At 36.9% G+C, this 21,022-nt stretch overlaps 2 protein-coding genes across 5 annotated transcripts in view; one reads left to right on the plus strand and one right to left on the minus strand.

Annotated features, from left to right (window-relative positions):
- Positions 1-1,901: 1,901 nt before the first annotated feature.
- Positions 1,902-14,907, minus strand: LOC121858079 (progesterone-induced-blocking factor 1-like). Of its 4 annotated transcripts, none has more exons than XM_042354315.1 (6): positions 14,837-14,907; positions 8,046-8,164; positions 7,523-7,714; positions 6,373-6,489; positions 4,544-4,664; positions 1,902-4,382 (listed from the first exon to the last, which is right to left on the minus strand). In XM_042354315.1, exons 2-6 carry the CDS (start codon positions 8,138-8,140, stop codon positions 2,763-2,765), a joined length of 2,145 nt encoding a protein of 714 aa, XP_042210249.1. In that variant the 5' UTR covers positions 8,141-8,164; positions 14,837-14,907; the 3' UTR covers positions 1,902-2,762. The 4 variants fall into 4 exon arrangements, with proteins under 4 accessions (XP_042210249.1, XP_042210246.1, XP_042210245.1 ...); XM_042354312.1 differs by lacking the exon at positions 14,837-14,907 and adding an exon at positions 10,105-10,193; XM_042354311.1 differs by lacking the exon at positions 14,837-14,907 and adding an exon at positions 10,152-10,189.
- The window catches only part of LOC121858080, a 46,622-nt gene continuing 39,031 nt past the window's right edge, over positions 13,432-21,022 (plus strand). The window contains exon 1 of the mRNA XM_042354316.1: positions 13,432-13,598. The gene's annotated coding sequence lies outside the window, so the exon portion shown is untranslated. The remainder of the gene's footprint in view (positions 13,599-21,022) is intronic.

Consider the following 21,022-nt stretch of genomic DNA (forward strand, 5'->3'; position numbering starts at 1 on the left):
ATTAACAGAGGCGCGACCTGTACCACTCTATTAAGCATGAAATAAAGATAATTTCTTATAAATTCGACTCCAATTTAAAAAATAAGCTTTAAAAAATATTAATTGTTTATAAAAAATTAATCATCGGTTATGATGTGAAAGGGGAAGGTTAATAATCATTTTAAATAACTTATACATGAAGGAATCCCAATCGACAATTTTTACATCCAGAAAATAATTTTTACTCATTGGAGAAATAATCCTTTTCTTTTCCCTTTATCCTCTTCACCACTGATCGGCTTTGGCTATCGGTCACGTCTCTTCATAGATAATATTAAGAGTTTATATCACGAAAGTAATTTGGTCTAGATATGCCACGTTCTAGTACACAAGACGGCCAATGTCGGAAGACTTTTTTTGTTGGAAAACAGACGACACAAACCTAACGTACCAACTAATAAATTTAATTAGATTAGATAGGGCTTAATCGATAGGAGTCATGGAAAATGAATATATGATTGTTGTTTGATAGTTTTTCATTCATTAATGGAGGGAAGGTCTTAGGTAAACAAACACACGTGCTCCTCATCCGCCTCCTGCCTCACCCACCCGCCAAAATTTAAATATGCAGATGATGTTTCTTGTCATCAGTGTTCATAAATGTTCCTTCCAAAACACCGATATAAAGGAGGGAAATGTTGCCAATTTAACGCTACGTGCGCAAAACCCCGAGCTTTGAAAAATTATTTTAAGCATTTTTTGCGGTATTTTCTCGTGTGTTTGATGCTTTAATAAGATTTTTTTGATAATGTAAAAGTATTTATCACTTCTATAGGTTATCATTATCTTTGTATTTTTACACATTGGGGGTTATCGGTAGAGCTGCCCGACGTATAAAACACATTAAGGGGACCTTTTCACGAAAACTGAGAATATATATATATATATATATATCCGAAATTTAACATTTCTAATTTAAATTTCTATGCAAGTTACCTTTCATTTGGCTAAAGCCAGGCGATTTTTTTTCAGCTCAGAAAAATGCAGATGGGTCAGATAAATGGGCAAAATAAAACTGGATTGATTGATGGCAAAATTATCTGTACGATTTTGCTAATGTCTAATTCCTGTGTGGTGAATCCGCACCAGAGCCAGCACCTGTGTTCACCTTAATCACCTACCCTAACTCCCATTGCCCTTCTATAATTAGGCGGTAACCATAGTAATGCGAGTTCATAACTCCTGTCACCTTAAATCTACAGCTTCTTACTTGGCAATTCCCTTGAAATGTTGATAACTTGGTCCTGACTGACCAGATGCAGGTGTTAAGAAACAAATTGCTTGCACCTGGCATAGATCACTAATCCTGGTACACTGATGACAAGCAGCCCATTTTAAGTGTTATACCACTAGCCAGAAATGTGCACGAGTTGGTGTTGACACGAGTTAACATTTGATCTGACGTGAAGTTTTTCATGAAAAGGGATCCACAAATTTCCTTGAGTGTGAAGCAAATCATGCAATGAGCTTGCTGAACCCCTCAAACTCATGTTCTGCAGGTGCATGGACAAACAAAAGGTCCCCAGTGACTGGATAATGGCACTGCCTATATACAAACAGGGAGATCACTACTGTTTTAATAATAATAAGCTGGTGAGCTTGACCAGCATAGTGTGTAAAGTACTATAAAACTTTATATAAGATACCACGATGGAACATCTACAAAACAACCTGGTAAAGGAATGCCAACATGGGTTAAGTGATGGTGTTCGGACCTCCACAACACAGTCTTGATATTTCCATCTGGTTTATCCACGGTGCTTTATAAGTCTACTGTATTCTATCGCATCATTTTAATTTTCGATGTTTTATATATCCTCAGTGACCTTCCTTATGATACAAGATGAGAAAAGAAAAGTCTGTTGATCTACATTTTTTACTTCTTCTGGAAGACATAAAAATGTCATTTATATAATATCACACTAAAAATTGTCAAGTCATTAGATAGAATAATAAATTAGCAAAATATATTACTTTTGATTTTACATTAGAGTTGATACAGTACAGCCTACATGTATAAATATAAATTCACTTCAACATTATAGTCACCCATCACATGTTAAAATACAAACTATATTTTAGAATGTCTCTCACTTTATATAACAATTAATAGTAATACAAAATTTTTTTCATCATAATCTCACATCCACTTCCTAAGTTACTCTAAACAGTATATTATGTGTCGACCCTTACCATTCACGAGTTTGCGATTCGCGATTTCGAAGATTTGCTGAAAGCAGATGGTGGCTAGCTTGTGAGTCTTTTCCCGCAGCACAACGAGTCACCCCACGCAGCATCTCGTGTTGTATTCTCAAAACTTTAGTGTTCTGTGTGAAATGGCCCCTAAAAGATTGCCAAGTGTCAATGATAGTAAGCTAGTGGAGTGAATTGTAAAACGCAGAAGTCAGTGACGACCCTGACCAAAAAAGTTTTATGATTAGACAAGCTAAAAGAGGGGATGAGTGCTGCCATGCCTGGTCAGTTGTTTGGTACAGTATAGGTATACAGTAGTGTACTAAGGTAGTATACCGGTAAGTTGCTATTTGCAGTTTTGACAATTTGCGCTCTTTCTTGGAACCTATCCCCTGTGAATGGCAAGGGTCTGTTGTATACTGTAGCAGCAGATAAGCGCCACTTTACCACAATTTCCATAAGCCGAGACTGGTAGTACAGTACAGTACTGTACCTTGATGTATTATGGTAAAAGTTCACTAAGGGAAGGACTAGTGTCTACCTCTTCTACTATCTTTGGTAATAATTATGGCTTTTGTTGAGGACTGGTGTTTACCTTGCTCATCAGTTCTGCTTGTTTGATTTCCTGCTGGTAATCCTGAAGCACTTCCTGACTTGTGATGATCATCCTGTAAGCCTGTATTAGGCTGGCTGAATGATGCTTGTGGCAAGGCTTGCAGCACAACTTGAAGCTGCTGTTTTATTGCACTTAATTCATTTGTCTCGTTAACCATGCTATCCAGTTCATTTTTTAGTTTAATCACTTCTCGGGTTAGTGTTTTATTTTCTTCTTCTAAAGTCGTCTTTGACAAAGAATTATGCTGAAGTGCAGCTTGTAATATTGTGATCTGATCATCCTGGGATGCAATGCGCTCAAGAAGATTTGAGGAAGGTTGTCCCGCTAATGTTAACGCAGTCTTGTAGGACGCAACAGTGTTCCGAAGATGCTCTAGAGCATCTGACAGTTGCTGGATGGTAGTGCAGGCTTCAGTATTTTGTCTCTCCAGCTGCAACACTCTTCTAGTGAGGCTTATACTATGTTCTAATCCCTTGTTTCCTGTTAACCTTAAACCAGGAAGAATCTTATCTAACACTTTATTTGCCTCATCTTCAGGCAGCGTTGCAGCTGTTCTAATGTTCTTTTCATATTCAATTTCCAGTCCCTCATAACCAGCCAATAAATGCTTCACTCTCTGCAGCTCTTGGTTAAGGGCCATATTTTCATTTGACCTCTTAGATTTTTCTTCAAGGTAAGAAGCTTCAAGTTTTTGGATTTCTTGGTAAAGTTTAGAATTTTCATCAACCAAACCATCTCGATTTTTTGACAATGATGAGACACTTGATCTGAGCTCTTTAACTTCTGTGTCCAGAGCTTGTGTTTCTGCAATGTACTTGAGATTACATTTTTCAAGCTCAATGCAAAGCATTTCATTCTTTTCAGACAGCAGACTGACCTTCTCCTGTAAGTTAGAGCACTGCAAATTGTATGACTGACATTTTTCTCGGAGCATTTTAATTTCATGTTGATAATCCTGGGAATTTTCTGTCAGTGAGGTAATGTCCCCACGAGCGGCCACATACTTCCCATGTAAGTCCTCATTTCTTTCTCTCTCAAGGTGTAAATTCTTATTGCATGTTTTCAGCTCTTCTGTAATTCTGTCTAATTTGGTTCTCAGGTCCACAACATCTTCCTGATACTGATTTAAATCCTGCTCTTGCTTCCTCGTCTTGCCCTTAAGGTCACTTGATCTTTCTTCTAGAATATTACGCTCTTTTTTTAAAGTAGCAACCAACAATTCTAGTTCGTTTGTTCTTTTTGTCAGTGAAGTCTTCTCCTCTTGTAACTGGTCTCTCTCAGTTTTAACTCGCGCATAATTCCGCACTTTATAATCGTCGGACCTCTGTTCATCTTTTAAGTTCATCAGTTGACTGGCATATTGGTCAGATTTCCTATGAAGCTCTTCTATATTTCTCTGCAACTTGAGACATTGCTCACTACGTGACTTTAAGTCAGAATCTTTAGCAGATAGAGCGCTCTCCAGAGATAACTTTACAGCCTCAGCCTCATTGAATTTTACTCGTAGAGGCCATACTAGTTCATACACACGTAACTGAAAAGAAAAGGAAATGACACAGGAGTAATGTATATACAATACATGACAAATATTTCTATCTTTAGTGTTGAACATTTGAATCCTGAAAATATTAAAGATAATACTATTGCACAATACAATAATAAGAGCTGTACCACCTTGAGGGCTGCCATACTTACAGCTGTGTACTGCTGTAGAGTTAACTGTTGAGCAGGAGTGCGGCGCAGTCGAATAAATTCTTCCTCAGTTAACGTTAAGTTTGCGAGAGACGTTCGTAGTTCATCTTGCTTAATTGTCAATCTGAAATGATGTTTTTCGTAACATTAACTAAGGTTTGGGTTGTTGATATTTCTGTAACATTCAGTGGTGAATTAAAGATGAAGGCTTATTATGAACAACCACTTTGATAATCAGTCACACAGTATACATAAAACCATTTGGCACACACTGAAACACATCGGCACTTATTACACTTCCCACCTTATAACAAGACATGGATTCAAGTCATGTGATAATGAAATCACAGGTATACAGAAATCAAATACATGTGTAAGCCATAAAATTTAACCAATGAATTAAGCTCTGTTTAAAGTTAAGTTACTATTATGTAGCATTGTATTTAGATCAGATATGGAGAAATAAGACCTTTTTCTTTCACGGGGAATAGCCTACTCGGGTACAGGTCATCGACCCACAATGGGGCCTGGGGAGCAAAAAATAAGAGTAAAAGAAAATTAAAAATAGAAGAGAAAAAGACTATATTAATCTACACCACGAAGATGCCGGAAAACCATCTTTTTGAAGTGAGACATTGTATGAGTATGAAAACACAGAAGAAGGCAGAGCATTCCACAGTTTGGCTGTGTGAGGAAAGAAGGATGTAATATAATGGGTTATTCTAGTGTGACCGACATCCACACAGAAACGGTGGGCACCGCAGGCAAGACGTGTATTACGAACCCACGGCTTTGCCAGCAGTACAGAGGATGCCAAATCTACCGAACATGGCCCGTTAAAGCTACTGCACTTAAATTTGCTTTAGTAAGACCAAAATTTACAGAGATAAATTAAATAAATAGCCGATACAATTATACTTCAGATAATTTGATAAAACATGAAAGAATTAAACCACTTCACCTTGCTGCCAAATTTATCTTAATTCAAAATAATTTGTATTTAATTTTTTAAACAGTTGCTATTTTTAGTCGTTGATTTGTTATTATGAAGGTTGAAAAGGAGTTAAAAATGTATGTACTAATATAAAAATATTTATGCCATTTATGACATTTTAATGTGTCAAAAATTGCTGATTTAAACATACCGTAATGCTTAAATCAGTTTTACATAATTTTGTTTAAATTATGCCAACCCTACATAACCTGAGGCTTGTTTATAAGTTACTGCATCAACCTAATTCCCGCTAATCTATTTAAATGATGTGAACGCTCCCTCATGTGCTGCCAGCAATATCCACACCTCCACACTTCTGTTCAATTCCATATTCCTAACTTTCTCTTACAGTATAGTTCTACACCATTACAGTATTGTATATAACTAACATGAAATGCTGTACAATACAAGAATAAATAATAATTTTCTTTTATTTAATTTGCCACATATTACATGAAAGTAAATGAACACTGGACATTAAGGCAACTGGCCGAGTGACTGTGCGGGATAAGTCTACTTGTCCTCACTGTGTTTGTGGAGTAAGTTATACGTTAACTGTATGAGAATGATGACACACTGAATGCTTATTTGTGGACTTAATAGCATTGCAAATGTTACAGAATATTTAAGTTAGTGAAATAAGTAATCATTTTGGTCATACAAAAAAAGGAGCATTATTTTAATATATTTTCATTACAAATCAGGAAAAGATTATGAAAATTATGAAAAATTCATAACTTCAAATTTTTCATTTGTAATTTGAAACATGGATTAAAATATGCTTTTTGGTACCTCAGATTCGAACCTTTGTTATTTGTGGAATGCCTATACAATATACCTTTTCTGATTCTGTTGGAAGAGAGCACATTTTTGCGTCAGCTGAGCTAGTTCTCGGGCTGCTCGTTCTCGAAACATATTCAACTCCGCTTTTGCACGGGATAATTCGGCATCCAATCTGAAAAGACAATGATTAGTGTATTACAGGGTATTTCATTAAATTATTCCTCAAACACAAAATACCATGACAATGCCTGAGTTAGTAAAGTAATCAAATTCCACATGAATGTTAATCTGCAATATTTATTTTTCAAATTTAAAATTACAGTATTGAGATCTAAGTGCAGTTTTCTTTGTCATGAGACTCTACATATTCTTGGTGCACTGTGAATTTAACAGCTGGTAGAGGTGGCTTGATAACTTTACTGAAGCAGATTATAGTAGATATATTCATGACTCGACCTACTGGACACTGAGGGGATCTACAGGTCACAATACCTCCCCCGTAAAGTTCGTCTTAAATGGCACCTGTACGAGAATATGTGGTGTTTCCACTAATATTCTGCTCTTTATAAAATGATTATTATTATCTGTTGCTTTATATGTTTGGTGTCATTTGTCTTGATATACTTAATGATGAGTGAAAAGAGAAGAAAAATTGGATTTACTTCGACTGTTTGTGACTCGACAGCAAATATTCTTTACTTCAAACTCTTTTTTCACTCATATCTTAAAAGTTAATGTTTTCAAGCAGCTATATTTTTACAGATATTAAATTCAGCATTAATGTGAGCCATATCTAGGTATTCTTAAAAGTTGTAAAGTACAGTATATGAATTTATTTGCAATATATCAATTATTAATTGCACATTCGTGTGAGCCAATGCCAGAATTCTTGGTTTGGGTGATCTTTCCTAAACTGAGAAAAAATGTAGCATCCTGTTTGCAGTAAATGTTTTAATGTGACAAGAAATTTATGCTAATAACTGTAATGAAGGCAACAGTATGTTACATTTGCTCCAGCTGGCTACCCTTTGGAAGTGCATGTCATTTAAATTCCCAGAAAGCACAAATTTTTTATATTTTTCAACTGCCTCATATTTCCAAGTTTTACACATATATTTCAATGTTTTAAGAGGGATAGCTCCTCCTCTGATGGGTTTAGGTTAAAACTGATACTCCTTCACAGAAACCAACTTAAATTTTCTTACCTGTTAACCTGAATCTGTTTGGAACTGATTTGATCATCTTTCTGTGACACGGCCTTGGCAGCAGCTGCCTCGTGCTCTCTGGTGAGAGCTGCCAACTGAGCATCTTTACTCTGCAGCTCCAGCTTCTGTTTTTGTACAATCCGCTGAAGTTCTGCCTTCTCAGAGGCCAAGTTCTGCAGCTCTCGAGCATATCTGTAACCAGATTTCAGAATACAGTAAAATAAAAATTATTGAAGGACATAACTCTTGGAACAATCTGCCAAAGAACATCATGATGGCAAAGAGTATGAGCTCATTCAAGATCAGACTTGACCAACACTCATGCTGGTATAAATATTCTGGAGCCAGTATAGGTGCAGTAGTTGCCACCAATGTGTAACAGAGACGTGACCAACCGGCTAACGTGCCGATCAATGGCAAAGATCATAAAAGTAAAAAGTAAATGGAAATTAATGTTAAATTTTCATTTTGGCTTCTCCATTAATGAAATAATCTCAAAACAGTAAATGTATGACTGCTGTACCTTCTACTGGCAGCATATCCCTCTTCACTGTCACCATCACTTGTCACTGTCAAATCTGTAGGCACGGACACCTCGGCACTTCCCTCGGCAGACATAGTTCATGTTGCTTGTGTAATAACCTGAGGAATAATTCAAACATTCACTTACAGATAAGACTATTTATTAATAGCTATGCTGACATTTTAATCATAATTTTTTATCTTCCCAAACAAAAGACGGACCACATGAAGAATAACAACCCCAGCTTACCGGGTAATTCACCTGATGAGAAAATACTCTAATACTACTTAGTAGGGTTAGATTAGGATTAGGGTGCTTAATCATCACGTGGAATAACCTTGGATGCTTAATCTTAATGTGATCTGAAGAATACTGTCCCTCCAAATACCTAAAATGGCATTTTAAATTGATTGAAAAAATCTTATTTATTAACAATGTCATGTAATGTTGTTAGTTACTAGTACTGTACTGTATGTACACCTTAAGTGTTATTGAAACAAAAACCTAATGTTCGTCTGATCAACTAATCCTCAGAAGTGTGTGTTTCAGTGCCTACTACTGATCGCACTCTTATGTCCACGATGACATAAAATTACACGATGAAGCTTCAAGAAAAGTGCTTTTATTGGTTCAGTTGGGGAAATGTGTTCCTACACCCCCTGTTGTAACCAGTGTCTCCAAACGGCCAACCTATGACCTATAACAAACCTATCCATCAATCACGTCCATCATTACATGAGAAATACCCATTCATTCATAAACAGTGATACTACCACTGCGACGGTGCCGTTTGGAGACACGGGTTACCACAGGAGGTATAGGAACACATTTCCGCAACTGTACCAGATATCTAAGTACCTTAAGTTCTTTCTCTTTGGTTGGGTTAAGTTAGTTAGGTCAGGTTCTGTTAAGTTTTGTACATCGTCATCTCCATTTTCTTGTTCAGTATCATGCAAATAACATTGCCAGAAATTTTGGTGTAATTCCATCAACTCTACTACTAACCGTCTCCTTCACTATTACCAATTTATTTTTTGCCTATAAAGGATGTAAAGACCTGAAATCACTGCCATATGATTAATTTTTCGCCATGCTTTACCCCGTAATCTCTCTCATCTTTCATGCCCTGCCCACTACTGGTGATTTATGGGTATCATTATAATATTGGTTATGCAGCAAATTTTAGGATTTTAAGTTTAGTTTAGGTTATGTTGAAATTGTGGTTTTCCAATAGTTATTGATGTGTTTTGAACGACTTCCAAATCGGTGTAGGACCGAAACGATAATTTTGCCGATTTATGGTCGTGGATAGAGAAAAAATTACCAAAAATGACCAAACGCTTCTCTGATGTTCATCAACTCCACTACACATATTACCAAAACTTATATTATTAATCAATTTCCCCTTACGACATAAAACGAATCTGAACCTTTGAATGAACTTTAATGGCTGAACTGCACACTTCTACCGGTCCGACTAATTACCCAAATGTACCCAAATGTAGCCAAATATAGCCGCAATGAAGTCAAATAATGGTCCTACATGAATAAATCGGACTGCTAATCACTTCTCTACTAGTATTTGGTGTCAGAAAGTCACAAAAAATGGGGAAACTTAATTTAATCCGAGTTGTGTTGTGTTAGGTTAGGTTAGGTTAGGTTAGGTACATGCACTTGATCTATTAACTCAGATTAAATTAAGTTTACCAATTTTCTGTGACTTCGTGACACCAAATACTAGTCGAGGTTAGGTTAGGTTAGGTACATGCATTCGATCTATTAACTCAGATTAAAGTAAGTTTTCCAATTTTTGGTGACTTTCTGACACCAAATACTAGTCGAGAAGTGATTGGCAGTCCGATTTATTCAACTAGGACCATTATTTGACTTCATTCCGGCTACATTTGGGTAATTAGTCGGACCCCACTTCTACACATCCAGTTCCATACAACCTACTGAAGCTTCGTATTACTTGAGTATTTTGATAATTTAAGGTGTATTATTCTCAAATGTTGTGTATTTTGATCGTTTATAGTAATTCATTGACAAATAACTGTACCTTATAATACCCCCAACGTGAAATAAGGCAAATAATCATCTTTTTACCCCAACACTTGTGATCCAGTACGACTATGACAACAAACTGACGCCATGGTAACGGGTAAACATCCTTATATTAAATACTATTTCAAGTGATTAAAGAACCATTAAAACTATACCAATCACAACCAAAAAAAACAACCTTAATATATGATACTCATTTACTTTGAAATTTATATGAACTATGATCGCAAGAATGCATTTTATATTTACTATTATGTGAGCTGTATGTGAGGTATAAGACCATAGTCCATTAAGTCCAGTGAACTGATAAGTAAAAAGCTTATTTTGTTTTGTTTTTATCTGGATGATTTCCAACAGTTTATATTTACTTTATTTACTTAATGGACACCCACTAGAGGTGGCAATGCCGAGGGAAGGAGGCCATTGTTTTTGATAAAGGCTATTTTGAAGCCAGGTATTGTTCTTAATTCCACAGCTTGGGCTGGTAGACCGTTCCATAGGTCTACCTGCCTCAGTACGAAAAAAGTATTTCCTTATGTTCGTTCTGCGTGATAACTTGGCGAGCTTGTAGTTATGTCCTCACGTGTTGGAGGCGCGTGACATCGCAAAAAATGACCCAGGTTCACGTTTTTCGCCCCTTTCAGGATTTAGAAAATTTAAATGACCTACCCTATTGTACCTTATCTGAAGGGTTGTTAGTCCTAAGGCCATCAATCTACTTGGATAATCTAGATGACGTAGTTCTGGAATCACCTTAAGTCGGTGTGTTGCACCTTTTCTAGGGATGTTAGATCTTTCTGGAGGTAGTGTTTCCATGCCTGTAAACAGTAATCCAGACTGGGATGTATTTGAGATTTATACAGTTGAAGAAACATTTTTACATCTTTGTATATGAAGGTCCGGTTTATAATTCCCGTATCTCGATATGTTTTCCTCAGTGCTGCCCCAACTTGTTGCTCCCCCTTTAGTGTCTGATCTGTCACAACGCCAAGATCAGTAGCCTTATCGACAGTATCCAGGAAAGTGTTATTAACAGTTGTACTTAGGGGTGGGTCTTGCATTTCGTAATGTTAAAGAGAATTTGCCAGTCTTGAGACCATTTGAACAGCTTATTCAGGTCTTTCTGCATTGTTGCGACATCGTCTTGATTTGCTACCTTCACAAATATCTTCTATACCACGCTTACACCCGGTTCCATACCACACCTACACCTTGTTCTATACCAAGCCTATACCAGGTTCTATACCACACCTACACCTTGCTCTATACCACGCCTACACCAGGTTCTATACCACACCTACACCTTGCTCTATACCACGCCTACACCAGGTTCTATACCACACCTACACCTGGCTCAATATCACGCCTACAGCAGGTTCTATACCACGCCTACACCAGGTTCCACACCACGCCTACACCAGGTTCTATACCACACCTACACCTGGCTCAATACCACACCTACAGCAGGTTCTACACCACGCCTACACTGATTAGTTCCTGAGCCTAGGCAGAGAACACTGCTCTAATAAGCATCTGGTGTCTTTGTTGGCTGCCTTTGTTCAGTTGACTTCCTGTTTACTATTGTTTATATACCTGCACTGTCTATGTACATTGTTTGTACACCTACACTGTCTAGGTACATTGTATTCCTACATTGTCTATATACTGTACATGATGATTCAATGCTCAATCACCTGGTCAGCACCCAGGCGTGGCTGATATCCTCCCTGCCTAACACTGAACAACCGACGCGTTTACGTTACTTATCTACCCTTTAACCTTTTCTAAACTCGATAACTACTGACAAAGAAGAAAGAAGAAGTGAAAGAAGGAAGAAAGAAGAAGAATCTGGTACAATTCTGTCCACTGGGATATGGCCAAGAGTGATTTTGTTCCGGCTGTATCAGGTATACATTACAAGACTCGGTACCTGCCAGCTAGTCACCCTGAGGTACTCTGCTTTATAATGTAAGTTGTAAACAAACCAAGGACGCTTGCCTTCCCACACCTCATGAGACTATCACGAATTCTCTACAAAAACTTCAACTTTAAACTTTCGCGAATTGAATACATTCTTTACAGCACATGTTTTTCTATATAAATGAGATAAATAATTATGTAAGTAAATGACATGAAATTCCTTCGAGAGTTTCATAAGGTTAAAATCTTGATAAAACATAACTCCTGTCACTACTAACCCCTTCAAACATCAAGCTGCGGTTCACTGAAACGAAATAAAATAAAATATTCATTCAGTGGCAGTGTAGTAGAAAATCTTAAAGCGAGAAGATACGATGCTAATATAAAGAAGATGGAAAAAACATGAAGGAAATTATATATAATTTGATTTTATTAATGAAAATAACGTGAAACTCTGAATTAATGCAACACAAGGAAAGATTTTCAAGGTAAGGTTTTAAGAATGAAAAGTAAGTACCTGTATCCACAAGGACATGAATGAATTGTGCCTAGTTCTCAGTATGATACGTCACACTTGACTTACATCAACAAATGGATGTTAACTTTCTGAGTAACAAGGGGAGCATCTGTGCCACATTATGACGTCACCGACCATATGCCCGATGCACGAGAATGTCGGTGGCTTTAGATACATTAATGCATTGACAGGTAAACACATTGCAGATAGATTGATAGATAAATAGATCGACAAATTTAGTAAGATAGATAAATAGATTAACAAAGTCAGCACGATAAATAAATGTCAGTACGATTGGAAGGCTCACAAACAATGGTACAAAGGGTGATTCAACCATTGACAACTACTAGAGTATAATTACAATGTATCGCAATAAAGAACATTAAAGACTTTGAAATAATAATACTAATGAATGTTGTCTTTACCAATACTATTATACTTACTGCTAGATTGAGATTTATGTTACGATTTAAGAACAAAACAGTATATTTCCAAAGGATTAATACTAACTTAGGGTTTTATTGGTGATGTTGGGAGAAAAAAATAAATATTGGATAGTGTAGTTTGTGGCACTCGCTATGGACTTGATTCATATTCTCAAGAGCTTCATCCCGAGTAAAATAGGACAGTTGTGAACCAAATCCCATTTATCTCGCCAACTAAAAATTTACCATTAATCGATGTTTTACCATTGAACACAAATTATTAAAAACTTGTAATAGATGAATGAACAACATTTATAAGATCTCTCTACGATACATACATATGCTATTATTATAAATACGGCCCACTGTATGGCAACACGAGGCATTTGGTGACGTAAGAGGTGCACAACTCACGTGACCTGCCTGGCGGGGGAGACTCAAACGCCCTCATCCACGCTAGTGTAAGTTCACTTCGCGTGCCGTTAAGATCATCAGCGGGGGGACGGTCCTCAATTGTGTCTCTGAATGAACACAATAACATATGCGTGAAAAGAACTCAGAACTTCTTCGATATTTTACTTTAGCTCTCAGTTACTTGGATCAACCGTCTCTCCCTCCCTCAACCAGGTGAATTAAACTTCCTCTCAGTTAACAACAGACAAATAGGTTATTAGATAGTTATTTTAGTTTGTAAAATCGTCGTATAAATTCACACTGATTCATCATGTACCTAGACAATACAGGTAAACAGTAAGTCGATTTAAGCAAAGATAATTCGGTTTCACAAGTCGCGTCTTTATATCGCGCTTCAAACCTAACCTAACCTAACCTAACCTAACCTCAATGTACAATGTTACTCTATGGTATAGTGATCCCTTAAGAGAATTAAGTGACAACATTGTTCTCATCACCGCCGATTTATACGCTTCATAAGTATACAGATATTCCCGTGTACTTATTAACCTCGTATATACCCTTAAAGACCTTAGTTGTTGAAGAGTAGTAAATATGGTATAACATCAGCACCACACATTTGCTTGTTACGGGAGTCTACTAACTACTTGTGTACAGGGGGTCTCCTCAATCACCTGGCGTCGCGTTAGTCAAATGGAATCTTAAAAAGTGGTGTATTCTTAGTGAAGGGGTTAGTTAATATGTACAAATTAATTATACACAAATTCGGGTCAATATGTACACCTGCATTGTTTATGTACAGGTGAGCCAATGTGAACCTGTGTGTAAAAAAGAACAATATTATACTTAACACCAAAAACATATAGAAATATAATCCCACAAATCAAATTAAACGTAAACTATTTTAACTAAACTAATATAAACTATCTTAACTAAATTCAAACCTTCTCAGTAATATACACATGTCTGTTAACAGCTTAATTTCGTAATATATCCATGAATATATTTCTTACAGGTTAACATGATGAAATATATTGTTGCTCAATAAGAAATAAATCAACGACTTCTGTAAGTTATCATTACCTGCGTCACTAGCTGGGGCAAGATGTGTACAGTACTAAGAAGGATTAAGTTTCCTATTTTTTTTCACGACACTGAAATTTACCATGAAAATTTGAATATTAGTGAAAGATCTGTTTACTAAATATATATTTTCGTCTCGCTGTTATCCTGAACTAGTGAAGTAAGTTTAACTGATCGAAATTTTATTCAATATTAAGTACTACTGCTACTACTTCCATTATTATTAGTAGTAGTAGTACTAACCACCATCGTTAAGTCTATTGTATCTGTTTTCACGAATATGGTGCTACAGTTCATATAAATACCTGTACATATATGTAGCACTTATATACGATAATATATAAACTAGTTTAAACACACACACTCACATGGGATCTTCAGTACCACTGGCAACACACACTATTGGTACTGTACAACACTAGTGGCCAAGACGTACGATGTTCACCCTGGCAACTAAAACACTTAAAAATATGACGCACCCACATCCGGAAAACTATCATTTTGATTATTTTCTTTTTTCGATTATTTACCCACATACACACACAAAAGAACATCGTACATGGCGTTAATCAATGCATTAAATTTTGGCTCCTGCAATATTTGGCAACTGAACAGAGAATTATCTTGGTGCGGTCAGAAATTAATAGTAGTCGTAAAGTGACTTGTTTTTATACACCAAAGCGACATTATGGTGGAGGTGTTTATATTATAGGCTAAGTGTCTGTAACATTGGCACACCAGCACACATTCTTCAACACATCTGTTTAGATAAATGGATGCCTACGATGGGATGGGAGAGGATAGGTAGGTGGTAGCCTAGTCGCATGGCGTGTTGCTTGTTGGACGAAATTCTAAACTTAACCTAACCTGATGCCTCACTTAACGTAACTTAGCTTAAGGAAATCCAATATAATTTTAATTATCCTAACCTAGTTTAACGTAACCCAATCTAACCTCATTTAACCTAAGACAATCTAATATCACTTATCCAACCTATTGACAAAATAATCTTGGAAACTCTGCTCTCAGATGTATATAAAGTGTTGATTTCTATTTCATGAATGTTTTATGTTAGTGACGGTTTAACACCTCACTATTGCCAAGAACGTGAGGTGATATAAGTCGTGTGTTGATACGATGCCATTCTTAATTACTCTGGTAACAAAAGAAGCCTGTATCAATATTGCCAAAGTGACAAGAGGCGGTCATCTTTTGAAGTCTTTGTCGCTGTGAGTTGAAGTTAAATCACCAGGGCAACATAAATACTTGACGCACCAGGAAAATATAATAAAATGAATGCAAAATCAGAGTATGTGAGTTGGTTCTTTGTTTCTCAATAAAAATATACCAACGTTGTGTTCGGGGAGTACGTACACTACCCATTTGTTCGGGGAGTACGTACACTACCCATGTGTTCGGGGAGTACGTACACTACCCATTTGTTTTGGTGAATATGAATTATGACAGACACCGGCTGTCGGTCACAACCAAGGTAAACTTTTATAGATGTTTGTGGTTAAAACTCGGGTATTTAAGCTTTTGATATAATTTTATAATTTCTCACATCCAGTAGATAATTGCTGGACCTAAAATCGGAATGTTTTCAGTCGAATGTGGGGATTTTTGTAACGTTTGAAGAACTTTACTGTAAATACGGAAAGTACTATTTAACATATATCGAAAAGTGTATTGGATATACATCAAAGTTATCAGTTACAAGACTCAAAAGACGCGTTCATATTTTTTCCAACAGATGCACCAAGACACATTTTTAACAACAGGGTACAGGTCTCAGGGCCAAACTGACTATACTCGCGATGAAATGGGTAATCCCAGAATATTTCCTGATACTTGTGCCAAACTTCCTTCCCTAATATATTACCACCAGGAGTTGACTTGCCCAGTGAGCGTCCTTCACAGCTGGGTCAAGATCAACATTTGTGGTTCTGGGAACGAGTGAACATCAAGTTATCTACTGTATCACTAACCAGTAAAAATGGACTCGATTTTTACTAGACTCGAAACTTAAAGAAACCGAACCTAACCCAAACCTAAGAGAACCTACTCCGAACCTGTACTAACTTACTCCAAGCCTAGTAGAATTCATGCCAAACCTAACCTAACCTAACCTACTCCAGACGTATCCTAACTTGCAGTACACCTAACCTAACCACGACGGAACTGAAGAGTCTGGTCAAGAGTCAACATAGTGAAAACGGTTTACTTTTATTCCACTCCTGCTAACAATAACCTATACATTGCCGCTATAACTGTGATTCTATGAATGTCTACTTACTTTATATTTACTACTAAATATAATCAGTTAAGATTATCCAGTTAAACTTCTAATGATATACAGATTTTAAAACGGATTCTCTACGTCTGTTATTCATGTCCTGGCGCGAAGAGTCCCAAGACTTTTACCCACCAATTATGCGTAGGGTTTATTTTCTACCTAAGTTTGACTGCCAGCTGAGTCATATATCAGTTTAATTTATTTTATATCACATAAGGTCGTTTGTTAGCGCTTCAGGCACCCCTAATCACCCAGCTATCAACGGGTGCCAAAGGACGCGCTGTTTCCTTGTGTACTGAAACATAACTAAGACTACTATGGTGTGTTTATGACCTATTCTATCTCCTACCATCCTAACTGAACTCTTACCGATCAAACCTAACCTAACCCTTATCAACCAAACCTAACCTAACTCTTTGTAACTAAACCTAACCCAACTCTAAGCAACCAAATCTAACCATTAGCAACATAACGTAACCCATAGTACTCTAACCTAACTCGTTCCATCTTCACTTAACCAGTATGAGTCATAGTGAGTCAGCTAGCCAGTACCTCACACACACACACAAAGACCCAGCTGTTTAACTTTAACTAAGACGTAGCTTATCCTTATTAATAAACAGCCTAGCCACCATCTGCCAGAATCTGTCATACATCTTTTGTGAGGCGTAAAACCGTGTGTGCACTCCAAAGATACATCAGTGTTTGCTGCCAGTGAAAACAAAAATACTTTGTACTTACATTGGGTATAATCTACTGGGAACAGGTTTGGGGAATCAAGATTGTATTTACCTCTGTCAAACAAACGCCGGGACGATGTTGCTTGTTGATGGTACTGTACTTGGTTGCTTGTGTACAGCATTAACTCATAATGAATAATAACAAAGTTGTTCATATAATTCAAGGACGAGAAATAAATATTTATCTACGTCTTCAGTCACGTATATAATTATGATACTACAATAAATAAGCAACATTAAATAGAAGTAGAGTTGGGATCAAATTCTCTAAGTTATGGTGCAGTACATTCGTAAAATTTTCTTGCAGTCGATATTAAATGAAGACGAACTAACCGTCATACGTGAACTATAGCCCAAAGTCGGCAGCAATACCACATCAGAATTGTACAGTAACTAAACATAACACGAGATGGCCTTCATTTCTAATTAGGGAGACAAATTATCATACCATTTACTGAGAACTCGGGGCTAGCTTTCAAGCGTGTGATGGCGAGGGACAATGTTGAAGACGGGTTTGTTGATGTGTGGGGGCGGGGTAACAGTGTCTTATTGTCCAGTGTTTGTAAAATAAATAACAATGGCCATGAAGACGTGAACTGTTGAGTTAGAGGGAGGAATTTACCGGCATGACGTCGCGGTGTTAACATCTCATTACCAGGATGACGTCTCATGCAAACAACATGGCCGCCATAATGACGTCACCTGTAAACATAAGGTAACTCGCGGCAACATCAATAGGGACTGACGACAAATATTTTCTACCAGTACAACATCAAAATACTCCTCCAACTACTAAAATTACTAACGATTGAAATCAGAGAAGCTTTTTAGAGATGCGGTTTGTACCAACGCCAGCGAGTTGACGGTGCCTAGTTATTTAAATTTATTTATTATTAAATCACAAACAACAGCACAAGTTCGGATATACTAATAATAATAATAACAATAGAGGTATTTGTTTACCCCTGTAGATATAAGTACGTAAAAGTACATACATAAACTACACCTACTGTATACATACACACATATACAGATTCACGTACAGGCACACTTCACAATAGAAGTAGTACACTAACACTACACATCATTACTGTACTTGAGAAAATAGCAGCAAATTGTGGTTGAGTGACGTCATTACCTTAACACTGTGTATTATGTGAGTGAGTTACCATTATATTACTTAAGTATTGTCGTCCTAGTTTTGAGTACCCGGTGGGTGTGTGTGAGTAACCTCGGTCACTGGGAAGCTAAAGTTTTATTGAGACTAAACTGGTACTGCGAGCTACACTTACGTCACTCGCCCTAGTTTCAATACAGTATAACTATGCCATTTTGGATATTATTTTTGTGTTTTAGTTCCAAGTCATTTTTTTATAAATTAAATTTAGGGGTAATATTTAATAAATTAAAAAACCATCCCTAGTTGATCAAGACATATCAACCCCGGTATGCAGGTTTAAGTACAGGTATATCAGTTCAACTTGTGTTTATCGTTGATTATAACACCTGTTTATTTTAGTGGGTTAGTATGTCGAAGGAAGGAAGTGAACGAGGGTGAGACAGTGAACAAACCGACCACAATATTCTTCGCAGGTTGTCAACGCATACAAACAATAACTAAAATACAATCACTGAATATTCAAATTTTTCTATAACTAATGAAGAACTTTTGAATTATGGGAGATATTTTTTTGTTTTATAAATAGATCATCGTTTGAGGTTAAAAAAATAAACTTTAATAGCACAACAATTTTCCCATGGGAAGACTGGCAGCCAAGCGTAGTATTCCACTTCCCGGGCAATGTCAAGGTCTGCCTGCACTTTAGTCTAAAAGATTCGTACGACCAAATTTTCTTCGTAACTATGGACAATAAAGCGTCTCTAGTTACAGTACTGTCTCTGTGTCATTTCGTTTTCATTTTGGTTGTCAATTTTGTGCTAGAAGGCATAATCCATGTTACCAGTCAAAGAAGAATTAATCTACGAATGTTAGAGACTCGTGGCTTTAATTATTGAATACTGTATTACGTAAATGTTGCATAGCCAGCAAAATGCAACGGTTTTTATCCAGAATATTCAATAAAATTAACAATATGTCTTCCTTAACTGAGCAAAATTTAGGGATACGTCACCCTTTACTGCGCAGTCTTGTCTAGTGTTATATCCGGGCGTTGGTCAACTAGGCTTGTTTCCGCAGCCTACTAGATTCGAAGCCTAGTTCAGCCTGGGATGGAAAAATACTAGTTACAGTAAAATTTTGTGGTGGATGGTGGTAGTTGTGATGAAAAGTGGTATACCTTGGAATTGAAGTGCTACAATGCAACTCATTATACAGTACTAGTAAAGTAGGATGACGTGTATAATTGGACCATAACCATTATGACGTGAGGGTCAGACGTGCGCTGATTGGTCCTCTCTTACCATGACGTAGAATTAGAATTTAGATTTAAGTAAGGTTAGGTTAATAGAGATCTAGGTAAAGATAGGTCTAGATTAGGTTACGTTTAATTAAGTTATGTAAGGTAAGGTTAGGTTAGGTTACGTCACGTCAAGTTAGGTTTAGGTTGAGATTTGGTTACCATTCATTAAGCTAATGTATCAGAACCAGTAAGGATACCAACTGACGTCACGGTATCAGCAACAACAACCAATCAGCGCACGTTACACCCTCTTACCCAACCACTCAACCAAATTATAACTCAGAGCTCGTACAAAACACCCCTTTCCCCCCCTCCACACACACGTAATCTCTCCCTGTCTCTTTTTACGAAGCTGGAGGAATAAGGAAAGATGGAAAAACCTCAGCATTGTGTAGATAAAGTGATGTTGATGATACGAACTGTGGGAGTGTTGTGGTGGAGGGCCAAAGGGGGGCGGGGGGTGTTATTTACCACATTATCTTAGCTTACAAATTACTGTACTAGGCTTTTGATCTTTCTCAAGTGTTGGAATCTGTTGTTCTGTATGTCACGTGTTACTGTGGATGATGACATTGCTGGGTGTATCCTCTTTCTTCTTATTATTTTTATTATTATTAGTTATTATTATTATTATTACTTAAAACTTACATAGAGACGATGATCCCCCTAAAAGATCGTACGAGTTTAATAATAAGTTTAGGGACGCTTGGTGACACATCCAGGCGTGCGTTCCACTTCATGTAAACATTATACAAGCGTCGTTATTACTCTTCATAAACATCGTGACGCAAGGAAGAAATGTTTTGTAAATATTTCAAGGTTTAATATCGTTGCCTCATTTACATTTTGGTCACGCCGCGAGAATTGATTAAGATTGTAAATGGGTATGTGTGTGCTTATTTGTGTGTAGACAAAATAATTATCTACAATTTACCTATCATAAGACTTTCTGAACAACAACAACAACATACAACCCAACGAAAATAGTCTTCAAGAAATGCAATATATGAATAAGTTGTAGAATCTATCCTTATCACCCCGGATGTGACTCCATGGGACACGGGAGAGGCACAGTGAATGGGGTAGAGAAGGCAGACT

This window comes from Homarus americanus, unplaced genomic scaffold (genome assembly GCF_018991925.1).
Source record: "Homarus americanus isolate GMGI-L3 unplaced genomic scaffold, GMGI_Hamer_2.0 scaffold23743, whole genome shotgun sequence".
NCBI lineage: Eukaryota > Metazoa > Arthropoda > Malacostraca > Decapoda > Nephropidae > Homarus > Homarus americanus.